General features: G+C 38.5%; 1 protein-coding gene across 1 annotated transcript in view; it reads left to right on the top strand.

The window, feature by feature from the left end:
- The window catches only part of GABRB3 (gamma-aminobutyric acid type A receptor subunit beta3), a 115,532-nt gene extending 99,803 nt beyond the window's left edge, over positions 1–15,729 (top strand). The window contains exons 7-8 of the mRNA XM_015632826.2: positions 120–364; positions 11,789–15,729. Of these exons, the coding sequence (XP_015488312.1) occupies positions 120–364; positions 11,789–12,139 (596 nt within the window). The 3' untranslated portion in view covers positions 12,140–15,729. The remainder of the gene's footprint in view (positions 1–119; positions 365–11,788) is intronic.
- Positions 15,730–15,995: the final 266 nt, after the last annotated feature.

The raw sequence follows: 15,995 nt of genomic DNA, 5'->3' as shown, positions 1-15,995 counted from the left end.
TGCAAGACATCTTTTACAAGTTTTTAAGCTTCTTCCCACTGACAAGGCATATTTACCAGAAGGAAAATAAAATTGAATGCTTGGAGTTGTAAGATATGTGATCTTTTTTCTCTGTGTAGGAATTACAACTGTGCTGACTATGACAACGATCAACACTCACCTGCGAGAGACTTTGCCTAAAATTCCATATGTTAAAGCCATTGACATGTATCTCATGGGCTGCTTTGTGTTTGTCTTCTTGGCCTTACTTGAATACGCCTTTGTCAACTACATTTTCTTTGGAAAAGGCCCTCAAAGGCAGAAGAAACTTGCAGAAAAAACAACAAAGGCTAACAACGATCGCTCAAGGTTTGAAGCCAATCGGGTAAGTTTCTTTAATTTATATATATTCTCTCTATTTTTACATTGTAAAGACTATCAGTATGAAAAAAAAACAAAAACAAAAAGACTTGCATAAAAACATCACTGTCTGGTGACAACCAACCACATCTTTTTGTAGACAGACTTGGGCATTTTCATTTTCAGGAACCAATGTAGAAGAATATATGTAGGCATACAGAGGTGGAAGTGAATATGATCTGTATGACAAGTAAATGTAAGAAGAAGACAGTGGGAGGGAAGCTAGCTTGAAAATAAAGACTCAGATCTACATTTATTTGTCTAAATTAAATGTAATCTAACTGTGATTTTACGTACATTTATGTACATTTCCTATGTAAGTGAATCCAGGATATGAGCATGCCTTTCCTCACTACACTTAGAGGAGATGCAATTACCATGGGAAAGAACAGATAAAGGATTAGTTCTGCCATGCTAATTAATTGGCCAGTATAGTTCAAAGCTGTGTGTGGCATTGTCATCTGCGGCTGTTTCAGACCAGCAGGAAAGTATAAGTCCTAGAGAAACTTTCAGATTGTTTTCTGAAGCATAGTATTGGCAAGATCTGTGCTGATTATGCTCCAGCCTATTTCCTTGCCTGGAGAATTACTTTATCCAGTGAAAACTTCCTTTTTGAATCTTTGGAAGGAAAATTCAAGGTATTCAGCAGTATCTGACATTAACAAGCCATGTCAGTTTGAATATAACATCTTTCCTTCTTTTACTAAAATGCTCCTAGTGAGGCTTTTTCATTCAGTTCTGTTGAGTAAGACTGCCTTTTTTTTTTCTATCAGCTATAAATTAGAAGAGTTCACAGTGACAAAACTACTACTTGTTTATCAAAGCCAGTATCATAAAAGTAATTTCAAGCTATATTTGTTTATCCTAATGATTTTGTCTGCTATAGCAAATGTAATGCAGAACTACACCTAATTATCAGCACTCATAATGGGAGACAATTCTAAACCAATAAACACATTTTTGTCTACTGTATTATGAAACCAGATTCTCATCACAGTTGGCAGCTCTACTTAGAACTAAGATATCAGGACAAACAAATTCCCTTTGCTAGAAAAATAAATAGTTATAATAATAAAAAATACACATGGAGAAGTAAAAGAGTATCTGAATTGAAAGCCATGGAGAAGATTTTAACTGCAAGCAGGTAATGCAGATGTACACACTAAGGTTTAATTCTCCTGCTGGAAACCATCTGGTGTATCTCATCCATTTAAATGATCTACATAATTCAGTACAAGTCTTGTTAATGGGTCCAATACTACCCCATGTCTGACAGTTCTTCTATCTTGAGATCAATTTATCTACATTGTCAAAATAATCATAAGTACCTTAACTAATGAAAATGTATATTTTTATACCTAGTTCATGACATTTTTATATCCTGGATCTGCTCATACCTTATAGCAATCTTTTTTTCCTGGCTTTTGACTTAGAACCTTTTCTTTTGTTTCTGAGGCATCCAAAGCAAATATCATGAACTGTTCTGCTTTTTCTACTGCTTTAATATCAACTGTGCATAAATTAAAAATTTATTCACAGCAAGGGTTGTCAAACATTGGAACAGGCTGCCCAGGGATGTGGTTGAATCACTGTCCCTGGAGATATTTAAAAGATGTGCAGATGCGGCACATTGAGACATGGTTGTGGTGTGGTGGGGACTGGTCTCTTCTCCCATGTAGCAAGTGACAGGATGAGAGGAAGTGGCCTCAAGTTTCACTAGGGGAGGATTAGAATCTATATTAGGAAACATTTATTCACAAAGAAGGAAGTCAGGCATTGGAACAGGATGCCCAGAGAAATGATGGAATCACCGTCACTGGAAGAGTTCAGAAGCCATGTGGATGTGGCATGTGGGGACATGCTTCAGTGGTGAACATGATGCTGGATTAACAGATGAACTCGGTGATCCCTTAGGGGACTTTTCAGCCTAAGAGATTCTATGATTCTATCAAATAAGGATACAAATTCTGTGTACCAGAGTTTAAAGAGTGTGTTACTTTGTCCCTTGGAGTCCTTGGTGTGGAAGGGAACTTTGTATGCTTTGTAGATTCATATATGCTCATACTGACTGTGAATATTTGCTGTTTAAATAACACAGGATAAATAATGTGGTATGGACTCTTTCTCTGTGTAGAAAACATTTTGTCCCCAGGCCTCAGCTGGGGAATTCAGCAGAGCTTTGTTGTAGTTTCTGGATTCAGTTCCTGCAGAAAGTGCCAGCATGCAACAGAAACAGACAGAAACATTAGATAGAGCTAGTCAGAAATCTTACTTTGAAACAAAACATAGATAGAAGATTCATTGGATGTAGGATGTCAGATTTTAACTTCTCATTTGAGAAACACTGGCAAATGCAAAACACAGGGAATTGATCAGAACAAGCAAGAGGTCCCATGGATCTCAAAATGCAAATCTCAGGGAAAACACATCCAACAGATGTACTTTGGACAAAGTTTTCCATGGCTTAGAGATACCACAGCCTTGAAGCAGGAAAATGTCTGTCTTCTGGATCACGTCCACCATTTACCATGCTATACAGATATCCATGGCTGCAGCAGGACTGGAGTCATGCTAGAGATTTTAGCATACTTTCTATGGAAGATAATACCTGAAAGCTTTACAACCTTGGTTCTGAACAAGGTTGCACTACTTTGTGCAAGTTCAATGAAATTATTGGTTTTGTGGTTTTGCTGAAGCTTCAGTCTTCCATGGAGTGTAATTCCATTCAGAAAGGGAAGGTTTCTAATCCTGGAAAATACTTCCAGTCTCATGTGATTTGTGGCTGAATGACGTTTTTAAAGAAAGGGAGAATGCCAAAAGCAAGCAGCCCACTTTGCACTTATCACCACTATTTCATGACTGTCAAATGTATGCTGTTCTGGTAAGGAGATTGAAAAATGTTCAAATATAAAACTGGAAGAAGACATTATTAGCTTATTTCTGACTACTATTTTGGGTTGCTCTGTTGCTGTTTTGTTTTAGTAATTTAATTTGCTTGTTTATGAACCGTGTGCATGAGCTCTCTGTCACTGATTAAGAATATTAGCTCAGGGCGCTAGTAAAACAAAACAAAACAAATCAAAAAACCAAACTGAACCAGATAAAAAATTAAACATTATTCAGTTTATTGTCCACATCAGATGCTGCAACTTGTGGGTGTAGTGACAGAACAACTAAGTGCTGTATCAGGTCCAGGCAGCGTCAGGAGGGGGTGCATGTGGTGGGCATCTCTTGTGTTAGGAGGCAGCACTAGCAGAGAAGGGGTGGCTCAACACCTAAGCCTGGTGCTTAAGCCCCGAGTTCAAGCTTTGGTTTTATGATTCCCAAGACTGGCAGTACTGCTGAGACAGTGTCTTTCGCTCAGGCAAAGTGCACAAGAGAAGGCAGTGGGAAAATGGCATGTTATTTCCACTCAGAAGTGTTTTAGCCCATGGAAAACAGTAGAACCAGCATGGATACTGCTATTGTAGTGTATTTTTTACACATCAGAGAACTGAAGTCTGGAGTGAAAGCTATCAGGCTTGGTTAAAAACACTTCTCTTATAGTAGCAAAAGGGCTTTTCCTGCTTTCTTAGTCTTATTGGACTGTAGAGCAATGGAGTTTTAATAAAAAAAATGTTCTCAACTACAAAATGCACAGATGTGGGTATGTTTGTGTTGTATTTGATAATTGCTTTGCAAAGCAGTAACTTCATGCTCAGTAACTCTTCTTCATAATTAATGCTTTTGCACTGTCCTGCGTCAGAGGTTATGGGTTTGAAAAGCTCAAATTGGCACAGCCTTCCCCATTCTGGTGCTGCTGCTATGGATGTACCTCTCCAGTGCCAGGCTTTTACTTCTCTCTGAGTTATTCCTGATATGCTACCACTAAGGCTTGCTGTGTTGAGGAGGGCTCCGCCAGCTGCTGCTCCTGAGCTGTGGGTTGGCTTCAATGCTCCCATTATGGCTTGCTGTCCAGCTCTGTCCATGTGTTGAAACCAGTGAGCCAAATAGCTCCAGGTGTAAGGGAAAGAAGAGCTCTTGCAGCATGGAATTGGCACAGCCAGTGTCCTCAGGTTGCAGAGGTCACAAAGAAAAGCACTGGGGAGAGAAAAACTGTGCTGTATTCTCCTGTGTAGCACTGCTGAAGGTGGCATGATGGCTGAAGCACGCCTGACTAAATTGAATCTCTGGAAAAGGTTTCAGTAGATTCAGAGCTGGTGATGAGATGAAACCTGAGTGAGCCTTTATGAGTGACTCATCTGTGGATCAGCAGCTGACTACAAAGGAAATTTCACACTTAGCCGTCTCTTCTTTTGCCTGCATTTGCATCGTATTTTATTTCAGATAATGCACTGCAAATAGTATTCCTCACTGAATTGTTCCAGCCTATCACAGTAAACCATAGCTAGTGAGACAAACATGGGATGCTGCTTTTTTTGTGTATAACCAATTTTCATACACATACTAATTTGGGATTGAAAACTCTCTTTTGAAAGCCTTGATCCTGCTTCATATACGAGGACAAGTTCTAAGATCAAGGAAGAAATTAATTTTTATTTTTCATAAACAATTTCTTCTGATTTTATATTTATGCCTAAATTAAAATCCTCTGATTGTAGAAAAATTGTCAGAACGGAATAGGTGGTCTCTAAAAATGTTTCCTTTGAAAATTGATCACCATTGTTATGAATCAAATCCATTTATCCTGTTTGTGTTGGCAGATTGGGGCTTCATTTGTAGATCTCAAAACTTTCAGTTTTGCTACATAAGTTGTTTCTTTTAAATAAGGCTCAGATACAGCCTAATTTGTGGCTGAATCAGCATGAGAGAGATTTAAGGCAATCCTGTTCTCACTTGTTCATTCGTGTGGTAGAGGCTCCTTGTATAATCAGATGGTGTGCATGTGTTTTGGGCATTGCTCCTTCTGGGCCAATCCCCAGAGCTTATGTGGTTATATGTTAAAGTCCCCTGCTGAAAACACTGCTTTTTGGATCCAGCTGTGGCAATTCACATTTTCAGTTTGGTGGGACCAAGAGTTCATCCCCAGAGTATCAATCAGGAGGGTAACTATCACACAAGCCCATTCAAGCTTCAAACCCCCGGTGGCTGTCAGACATGTGGGCAGAGCTTTGCTGTCAAGAATAATGCCTAACCCTTCATAAAAAGGCCCTTCTCATCAGGCAGTGTCTGTGTGCATTTTTAGCTCTGGAGATTCCTGGCTCCAACCCCCGCGGTTGGCCAAGGTAGCAGCTTCCCACACCAGGCATTGCTGAGAATAGAGGCTCAGGCCACTTACATCTACTTAGCAGTTTTGTTAATTGCAGCAACCCTTCTCATAGGTGGGATTTTATTGTGAAAATTAATATCTTGACTTCTGTGGAAGAGTTATCACTCAGTTTAAATTGGTAAGTACGGGAATCGCAAAACTGGCAGTATTCTCCTGTGTGTCTTCATCTTTCCTGGATACTTTTTTCAGTGCTTTTTTGAACAGTGGGATATTTTTATACCACTGCTGTGATGAGTAGGTACCAAATTTTGAAATATATCTGCCAAGGGTGATAAGCACAGTTCTTGTGGGAAGAACACTCATCCTGTAGCTCATGGTGGGGACACTCATTGTGCACTGGGAGACTCATATATGTACTAGTTTTGGTTTGCAGCCACTTTGCACAAGTATGGATTGTGCAAATCCTGAGACCGTAAGAAGGATTATACGTGCAATTCATAGGACAGCTCAGAGACTGGATTAATAGTCCAGACAATGTGAAATACAGGGCAAAGGAGGACTATGCCTTTTTTTCCTCTTTTCTTCCCCCATTGAAATATATCAAGGTTAATTGTAAAACTTCAGTATTACTTGATAGACAGTGATAATATGGAAATTCCTAATTAGTTTGCTTCTTCATACTTTCCCTGTTTGCCAAGGTCTTTCCATCTTCCCAGTTCTGCTGGGTATCCTGGGCTCATCTACTAAGCTGATATAACATAATTACCTCTTCCAATTTTTTGGTGCTTATTAATTAATATAAACATATTTAAAAGGCAGTGAGAGAAGTATCAGCTTTTAGACTCGGGGAGAACGCTCAACACTATAATTTTTGTTTTGCCTGCAGTTTTAAATTATTTTTAAATATCCAAGCCATAATGTGATCAATGTATTTAGCCTTAAGCACAGATAAACTTAAGGCCTGATTGCTTATTTTTCTACATGTTGGAAAATCATTTATGCATAAGTAAAGAAGGTGAAAGAGGCAGATACTGATCTCTGTGGTGACCAGTGACAGGACTCATGGGAATGGCCTGAAGCTGTGTCAGAGGAGGTTCAGGTTGGATATTAGGCAAAGGTTCTTCTCCCAGAGGGCGGTTGGACAATGGAACAGCTCCCCAGGGAAGTGGTCACAGCACCAGCCTGAACAGGGTTCAGGGAATGTTTGGACAATGCTCTTAGACACATGGTGTGACTCTTGGGGATGGTGCTGTGCAGGGTCAGGAGTCAGACCAGATGATCTTCGTGGGTCCCCTCCAACTCAAAATATTCTGTGATTCTGTATGTACTTAAATATTAATTTTGATGTAAAATAATGCAAGACTAACTACAGATACAGAGCTTTTCATTATGTTATTTAAACCCCCATTTGCATTTATATTGCTTCACATGATGGGAAGTGTTTGCATGGTATTTGAAAATTTGGGATTGATGAACAAGTAAACATACCTATGGGGCTTGAACAAAATGCTTCCTCTGAAAGATGAGGGAAAAGAGATTTCATTGTAACGTACTCTCTAAAATTTATGGAATATTAAACAGAGAACTAAATGAACTTTAAACAATTCAGACTCTACCTAATAATAAATCAAGGCTTATGGTAGTCTTCTGGCCCTAGTAAAGTACTTTCAAACTGGCTTTAAAGTTGGGGTTTTTTTTTAATATTGGAGAAAAGTATTCATTAGTAGCTGTTATATTTTGTTTCTTAAACTAGAATGGCTAACATCTAAATGAGCCTGGATCCTGGGTAGAATTAAGAAGTAGATTTAGGACTCCCCAGATATAATAGGGCACTGAAGTTTTGGACCTGGAATATACAATCCAAGTTGAGTCCACTGGTGACGTGGTAGTCCTCCAAGGGCAAAGAGAAGGTTCTTTGTCTTGAATTTGAACGTTGTCTTAATTCTTCTCCTTCTGGCTTCAGTTAGGTGAGTCACAGTCATTTTTGTGTAATGACATTAGGCTGCTGGAGTGTTTGAATTTTTCACTTATACTGTAATATATATAGTTCAGAAATTATGAACCTTCACAGGTGAATCTGCTTCTCAAAAAGCACTTATGTGAGATTCAGTCACTTCACCCTGGTGCAGGGTCTGTAGTTACTCAGAGGTGGGAGGGATGGAGTTCGATAAAATTTTTTTCTGAAATAAGAGCACTAGTTTTGCATATTTGTATCCATGCTGATTCATCAGGGAATTAATTAATGATTTGGTACTCAGCTGTTTTCATCTGTTTTGATGAGTTTACTGGGAAATGTTCCAAGGAAACAACCAACCCTTGCTTGCGTTGGGGAGGAGATGTGGGAACCAAACATGGAGACCAGAGTGGAGAAACAAGAAGGAATAGATTCGGTGGAGCCAATGTGGGAAGAAAGAAGGCTGCAAAAAGAATAGAAGCACAGGGTTGGCTGAGAAGTAAAAAAAGGGAAATATTTTGGTTAAAGAAGGATGGTAAGAACTGAGGGGAAATTGGTCAAATCCCCAGTGTCATCTCTTATTTATAACAGCATTTGAGAGTATGGTATTAGCTGTTGGGGAGAACTTCTAGTGCACAGAGTGACATTTTTGAGCCAGGTGATAAAATTATATTCTAAGGTTCATAAGGAGTAAATCTAGAGTTTTATCAAAGACATCAGCCTGGTTTGTCATACGTAGCTATGACTGTAATCCAGTCAGCTACTTTTCTTAATCTATACCTGGGGCAACATTTTCCCTGGAGCCACTGAGCCACACTCATGTTCACTCATGGAGGATTTTGCCTTCCCTGTATATTCAGGCAAACATGAGGTGACTTGCACAGGATCTCCTGCCATTATTGGTTTGCTTCTTTATTTGTTGAGAGAGCCTGTGTACCTTTGTCAAAGTAATTTAAATCATTGCTTAAATGATTCCAAAGTCATGTTTATGTGCAAACACTTTTTAACATGCTGCATGCGTTAAGTATTCATACTTTAAGACATCACCTTAAGATTGTCACAAAGTATTAGCGTATAGTGCTCTAATGTTGTCAAGAGCTTAGGTGGTTTATTCAAAACCTCGGAAGGAATCAATTTGAGCATCTGTGGACCAGAGGCTGATTTAGCTTCTGCAGACCCCTTTTTCTCTCCATCTGCTCCTTCCTCATGTTTGACATGTATGCCCGTCTCTCCATTAGCAAAAAGATGAATTTCAAAAGTATGCTTCCAAATATGTTTCATTTGACATTTTGAGAAAAATGTATACTGTCATGCAGCTTCATAGGACATACTGTTATCTTCAGAAAAAGAATATACACAAAAGTCGCCAATTTCTTGACTGCCTTTCTGGTTTGATTTCTAGATGCAGTGACAAACAGTGAAAAGTTGGCACATCAAAGGCAGAAGCCATGTTAAGGTGGCGTGTGAAGTTGGCAGATAAGGTGAAGGCAGCTATGCCGTGCAAGGAAATAATAGGAATATAATTGATTCCTTGATCAGGAGAAGCCTCAGTGCTTCCATAATACAAGCTTTCAGCTGCCAGCTCACAACAGTCCAGGCTCAGTGTAGAAGGACAAAGTACCCAGGATGGGCTGATGTCTGTGTATATGTAGGTGGCAGACAGAATCAGGAGAGATCAGGAAGTCCCTGAGGGAAAAAGGAGTTGACATCTGTGGTGTTGGAAGGAAAAGGAGGAGAGACCTGCAAGGGGATGGCAGGGCTCTAGGGGTGAGGACCACCAAAATGGTCTTGCTATGCATTTTTAGTAAGCTGAAGAACATTTCTGAAAGCCAAGGAGGAGATGGGAAAGATGACATTTGATGCCTTGGGGGTCTGGATCAGAGATATAGTTTTAAGCTTCACAAGGAAAAAACAGGTTGTTAAGGTATTTTACTCATTGTATAAAAAAAGATCCTGATCATAATTTGTACTCTTTGTGTAAAAAAAAAAAAAAAGAACAGAAGAAACTGAATCAGTTCTTTTCGGAGACCACCATAATTAGTGATGATATCCTTGACTGTATTTTACACCTGTGTTTATTCTCTGGTTACAGAAACTGTTCAACAGCATGAACTCCTTTCTACAAACCTCAAGATCTTACTTTTGTACCCAAAGGGTTTCTGCCATGGAGAAAATAAATTCTTCTTAATCACCGCTGAGGCTGCTCCATGCCATTATTCTTGTTCATATTTATTTTTTATTTATAGGCACTCATCAGCATAATGTGCCATTGCCTACAGCAGCAGGATTTGTTAGATATCTAAGGATTATTTTCCCACTTGCGTGTATATCATTCGTAGCATTGTATATTCTTTTTTCCATTTGCAAGCACCTTGGCAAAGCATTACTGATATGCTATCATAATTGTCTTCCCTGAGAAGAGATAAGCTGAAGCATCAATAATTGATGAAAGAAACATCCATTTCACAAAATTTCAATAAGAATGAAAAAAGTTAAATGCTTATGGACAGACACATAGCTGTGCATACTTTTAATCCATCACACAGAGCTTGCAGAGGATGTGGTATCAGATGACTGAACTTCAGGAGGCTGTGACAATAGTCTGTTTTTACAACCACTTTTAAACTGATGCTTCTAGAATGAGATGTTCAACTACTACACAGTTCGCACAGCTAGATCATGTGGCAGGTTAAAAAAATGTATTAATTGCATGATGAATTATGGATGAATAAATTGCATATGTAAAACTGGAAATTATCCTGTATTCCATGATTGACTATCTACTTCTGACATGGAGAACTAAATTCTCTTTGACAGTGTCACATGTGTGTTAACTGTCTGAAAATACCCAGCACAGGGCTTTTTTTTTACCTTCAGCCATCATTTTCCTTGCCCCAAAACTGGCAGAAAATTTGGAGCTGATCCCTGTATTGACTGCACATCCTTCAGCGTGTAGGGCCTGGAGCACGGGGCTTGTGCTGCCCCACCAATGAAACTACCAAATACTGACTCAGACACCATTGCTTGGAACTTCTCCTCAGTGCCTCTCATGGGAACTCTTAAGGCTTCTGGACTGAAGGAGACATACACAACCCTGGGCTGCTCCTCTCTTGCCACTCGGGAGGACTGGAGAGTCTGGCCCAGATTTTAAGACTAAATGGTCAGGATCTTTTTCTTTATTACTGAAAATGGCATCACACTGCTCTGTACTTGGAAATTTATATGAAGTCTTGATGATTTTTGTTAGGAGCTCTCTGTCATATGGCTGACTAGGGACCTGTTTTTTTGTTTTTCAGGGTGATGTCTAGTCCTTGACTGAGTATGGGTTACTGCTAACACAAACACTGACCTTCCTGTAGTTGCAGTTGCTATTAAATTAAGCAAAGTATTATTAATACTAAACCAAAATATCTACATAGAAATCACTGTCAAGTTTCTCTCAGCAAAACTTTGACTTTGTTAGCATGATAAATACACTTTGTGCTAAACTTTGGTCACTACCTCTGGAATAGGGAAGTGAAAGGGAAAAGTCCCTCCTATTTCCTCAATTCAGCCACTTTTCAGTACTTTTTTCCTATCCTTAAGTATACTGGTTTTTGAGATCAGTCACTCAGAAAATCCCTGCAGTTAAAAATTGTCGTGATTGGAAAACTCTGCAAATGACTTTGGAAGGAAAATTTCAGGAGATAAATTGTAAATAAGCTCTGTGATTGTAAAATGCAGAGTTCAGCATTTTACAATCACATCAGAACCATCCTTGGCATTTTAGCAAACTACACAGGCACTCATTTTTACTTTATTTTAGATCACAGCTAGGGGAAAAAAACACCAAAAACTTGCCAGTTTAGATTAATTTCCTACTGTAGCAGAGAGACATCCCTTACTGTCTCCCTCCATTGCCAGCAATGCGGAGGTTTCATGGAGGAGACCATGCCTTAAAATGTGGCTGGTTCAGAGGGAGAAGAAAATGATGGAGATTGCCAAGTGCAGTTTGGTACTGGATGTTTGGTAGTATGATGATAGCCCTGTTTGTAAAAGTATTTAAGTACTTGCCTAATTTTAGGCAGCTGAATAGTGCCATTTCTTTTTTAAGATCATCACATGCTTAAAAATAATGACATTATTTTTTTAGATATGTATGGGTTTGGAGATTTACATACACCCACATTCTGCTCATCAGTGTCAATTCTTTTGAAAGGATTTGTGTTTCCATTTCTTCACTCTAGGTGGACACCCATGGAAACATTCTGCTAACATCTCTTGAAATTCACAACGAGGTGGCAAGCAACGAGGTCACCACCAGCGTTACAGAAGCCCGAAATTCAACGATATCTTTTGACAACTCAGGAATCCAGTACAGAAAACAAAGCTCACATCGTGAAAGCCTTGGAAGGCGTTCGTCAGAAAGACCAGGCTCACATAGCAAGAGGGGCCATTTACGAAGAAGGTCTTCACAACTGAAAATAAAAATCCCCGATTTAACGGATGTGAATGCCATCGACAGATGGTCAAGAATGGTGTTTCCATTCACATTTTCTCTTTTCAACTTAATTTACTGGCTATACTATGTTAACTGAGTGACTTAGTTTTTTTTAAAGGACTTCAACTATAACAAGTGAAGTACTACTTGCCTGCAGAGTTTATATATATATTTATATATATATATATTTATATATAAAAAAATATATATATGAACTTTTACTATGTAGACCATACTCATGTATGTGTGAATACATGTAGCAAAGAACTGTGTGTACTTTAAAGCACATACTGCAAAGCAAAAGTATATGTATGCACACACACATGAACACATTCATTCTGAGGTTATGGACACTTTAACATAGAATGCACTTCAGAGGAACTTTTTCAATCAAAAGGCAGGTGTCGTCAAAGCAGCAAGCCTTGAGAAAGTAAGTGTTGTATATTGTCAGTACAAAACTGATTGTCAGAAATTTTTGAACAGCTGTAATCCTGTATAAAGTCAGTATTTAGTAACATCCTTTGTAAATGCTGCCATACACGCTAATCATAAAGCAGTAGAGTTACACTCTTAAGTTTAAAGTAAGTTATTATTATTGCAGATCCAGCAACTACCATTTCATCAATCCAATTTTTTTTTTTTTTTTGCTAAAATTTCTTGGGTTTATATATGTCATAATACACGTTTTCCCTGGGTGGGCATAGTTTTTAATGATCTCTTGCTTTCTCTTCTGCAGTTGGCAAGCTGATCATGGGAGTGTTGTAGGTCTTTGGAGACATATGCAGGTTTATAATATTTCAAACAAGCATTTTAAGTGTCCATCAACACTGACATGAATCTTTTGTAAGTACTGTAAATGTACAGCACATTTTCCTTCCCTTGGACTGGTTCCAGCTGCCATGTCATTTTGAAAGAGAACAGCACATTTTTCGTATAATTTAGCTGAGAATTCAACTACTGTCAATGTGTTCTACATCTGCTGTAGATTTAAAGATTGTTATTCCAGTGAAAGCATAGAAGATGTCTCAGGTTATTTGTTACTTCAACATGAAATCACCTAGCTGTAGCCTTTTTTAAACATGCATTCATATTATTTAACATTCTTATAACATTGTATGTTAATGTAAAATATATTTGCATAATATGCATATAAGTATATTTTCTCAATATTTTTCTTTCCTGTGCTTGCTATCGTGACCGCATGTTATGTCATATTTTTGTTTCTGTGATGTTATAACTTTTTATTCTCTAGAGTTGAGCAAATAGAGCACTTCCGATACTTTGATTCAGTAATGGAGCATTTTCATATTTTATTTATATATTGAAAGTATAGGCCTACTCTTACCAAGGTAGTGTCCTTGCCATCACAGATCACAAGAGTATGTTTTGTTTCAGCATTAACTGTGCTCTAACATACCCTTCATGCAAATGTGATCATTTTGGTTTTGATCCCAGTTCATTCCCTCACTGGGATTCCAACTTTTTTCAGTCTAGTAGATTGTAGTCATCAAGGTATGCCAATTTCAGATCTGTAAACCTAATTTGTTATTTATCAGAACTAAATCTTTCTAAAGAAAAGAAGATATATTTTTTGTAAACAGTGTTTCTATCATGTACATTGTCAGATGACAACAAATACAGTAGCATAAATAGATCTAAGAAAACAGAATTCAGGCTTAGCCCTGACAGATCTCTGCACGTGAAATTCCTGTAGACATCAATGGGATTTTCTGACAGAGAGCTTTGGATGCTAGTTGGAAAGTTCTATGGGCAAAAATATATGTGGATATGCATCTAGCAAAACCACCAAATCTGAATGAAACTGAAAAGGCCACCTTGGCTCTGTAGTGACCAGCCCCTTTTCTCGCTAGCACTCGATTTACCTGTGAGTAGAGCCCTGATACTTGGGTTGCTGCCATGTACGGCCCATTACTGTTCCCACCCCTATTTGCAACTGAACTCTGAAACTTTGCTCCTGACTGAAATTCCAGTGTAGATGAGCCTGGTTTGCAAAGGTGTTTCAGTTCCGTCCTCGGGGCTGCTCCTCGAGCATCAGCGGGCTGGGCGCAGCTGCCTTGCAGCACTGCTGCAGTGCGATCTCCAGCCGGGAATGCTCACCAGAACCCCGGCTCCTGCAGTCCTGCTGCATCCTTGGCAGTGGTGCAGAGTGGCTGGAGCTGCAGTTTCTAAGCACTGTATCTGCAGACAACTACATAGCCTGAACAGCCTCAGAGGAACCCGTACAGCTGGAGCAGAAAAATTTGGTGTTTAAAAGCTCCTCAGTATTAAGTCCCATTGGTAAATGTATTGTGAGTTCTCTAATATCTCTTCAAACTGTGAAGGGATTATAGAGCACATTGTCATCTTTATAATCAAAGTAACTAACAATTAACAACCTCCCAAAGTACACATTAGATAGAATTGTTGAAAACCTCTCCTAAGTTTTTACCTTAATAGCCAAACGTGTTTAAACAAAACTATCTGATTTTAATAAAAATTATAAATGGTAGGCTTTGCTTTAGAAAGATTTCCCTACTGAGATTATCTCCAAGCAAGTCTTCCTGTAAGTGCCCTAAAGAACTACCCTAAGAAGTCGGATTTGAGAATGGTCCTGCCTTCATGATTTAACCACAGCACTCTCTTTTCTTCAAGCCCCACCTCCTAGAAATCACATGGCCAGGCAGAAACTTCCAACAAGATGTGACTTTTTTTAGTTGTGAAAGAAACGTGTATTCCAAATCTCAATGAAATCAGTTCTTTAGTGGCTTCAACCAAAATTTCCAAGAAGACAGAAAATTACTCTCTGTAGAGAGGAAAGCGGCAACGTGGATTTTTCAGGGCCCTGCATGTGCAAGAGGGCTGAGTCTCTGAGGACTCTCCCTCTCTTACCCTTTGCACTACTGGAGGGCAGCATGTTAATGCAGCCCCCTTCAGGGAACTGTACTCCCCATCTTGCCTGTCCTTGCAAAAAGTAGGCAGTTGCGCGTTTCAGCTTTTTCAAAAGATTTCACATTCATTGGTTTAGTCACAAACGACTTTAACCTTGAACAGATCCAAGTCTTGGTTTGACTTGAAAAAAGCCAGCAAAATCTCACTTAAGGTTAGTACTTTATCTTACACACACGTTTTTTGTGCCTTTTTTTGCCAATTCTGTTCCTACAGTCCCACCACGACACAAAAACACACACATACAACCACGTGTAAAGAACAGTGTTTGCCTTGACCTCCCATTTTCTGGCTCTTGACCCTGTGCACTAGCTGCAGTATATTATTTTAACCATAGATTGTTTTAAGACTAAAAATGGTAATTTCAATTAAATCACACCAGAGTAATGTATTTCATAGCTAATCAACTCCTTTGTAACTCAACACTACTATAAATAACATTAACACGTAATTTGTTTGTAAAAGGCATTAAAAAAAGGAAAACTGGAACTATCTTCTGTTATAGCTGAAAGGGTCATTAAACAGTAGAAATATTATGGTGGTTTAACTCTAAGTTGATTTCATCCCATTGTAAAGATAAACTAAAACCCAGTCCTTTTTGCTTAAGGCACAGCTATGTATTTTTGGTATTCTTCCGCAGTGAAAAAAAAAAAAAGAATAGTAAAATGGAATGATGAAGAGATGCTTTATGAAGATATTGATGAATGAATATTAATTTATTAAAAAGGATTTAAAAATTCATTGTTGGTTTGTTGTTTGTTTTTTTGTTTTTTTTTCTGGGGGTTGAGGGAGCATGATGGCTTTGTTTAGCTAAATTTAATATTAAAGATCATGTAATGATTAGTCTTACACATTTTACAGAAAAAGACCAAATATAGAAGCATCTTCTAATCAACACACAAATAGCAGAAGAGATTCTGAAGCATTGAACAGCTGTATTTCCTAGTGCTTTGTGTGGTAGATCAAGGAAGAGGGAAAAACCTACTGACTTAGCAAGATTCTTAATA

The sequence above is a fragment of the Parus major genome, chromosome 1 (assembly GCF_001522545.3).
Source record: "Parus major isolate Abel chromosome 1, Parus_major1.1, whole genome shotgun sequence".
NCBI classification, from domain to species: Eukaryota; Metazoa; Chordata; class Aves; order Passeriformes; family Paridae; genus Parus; species Parus major.
This window is presented reverse-complemented; position numbering and strand designations above follow the sequence as displayed.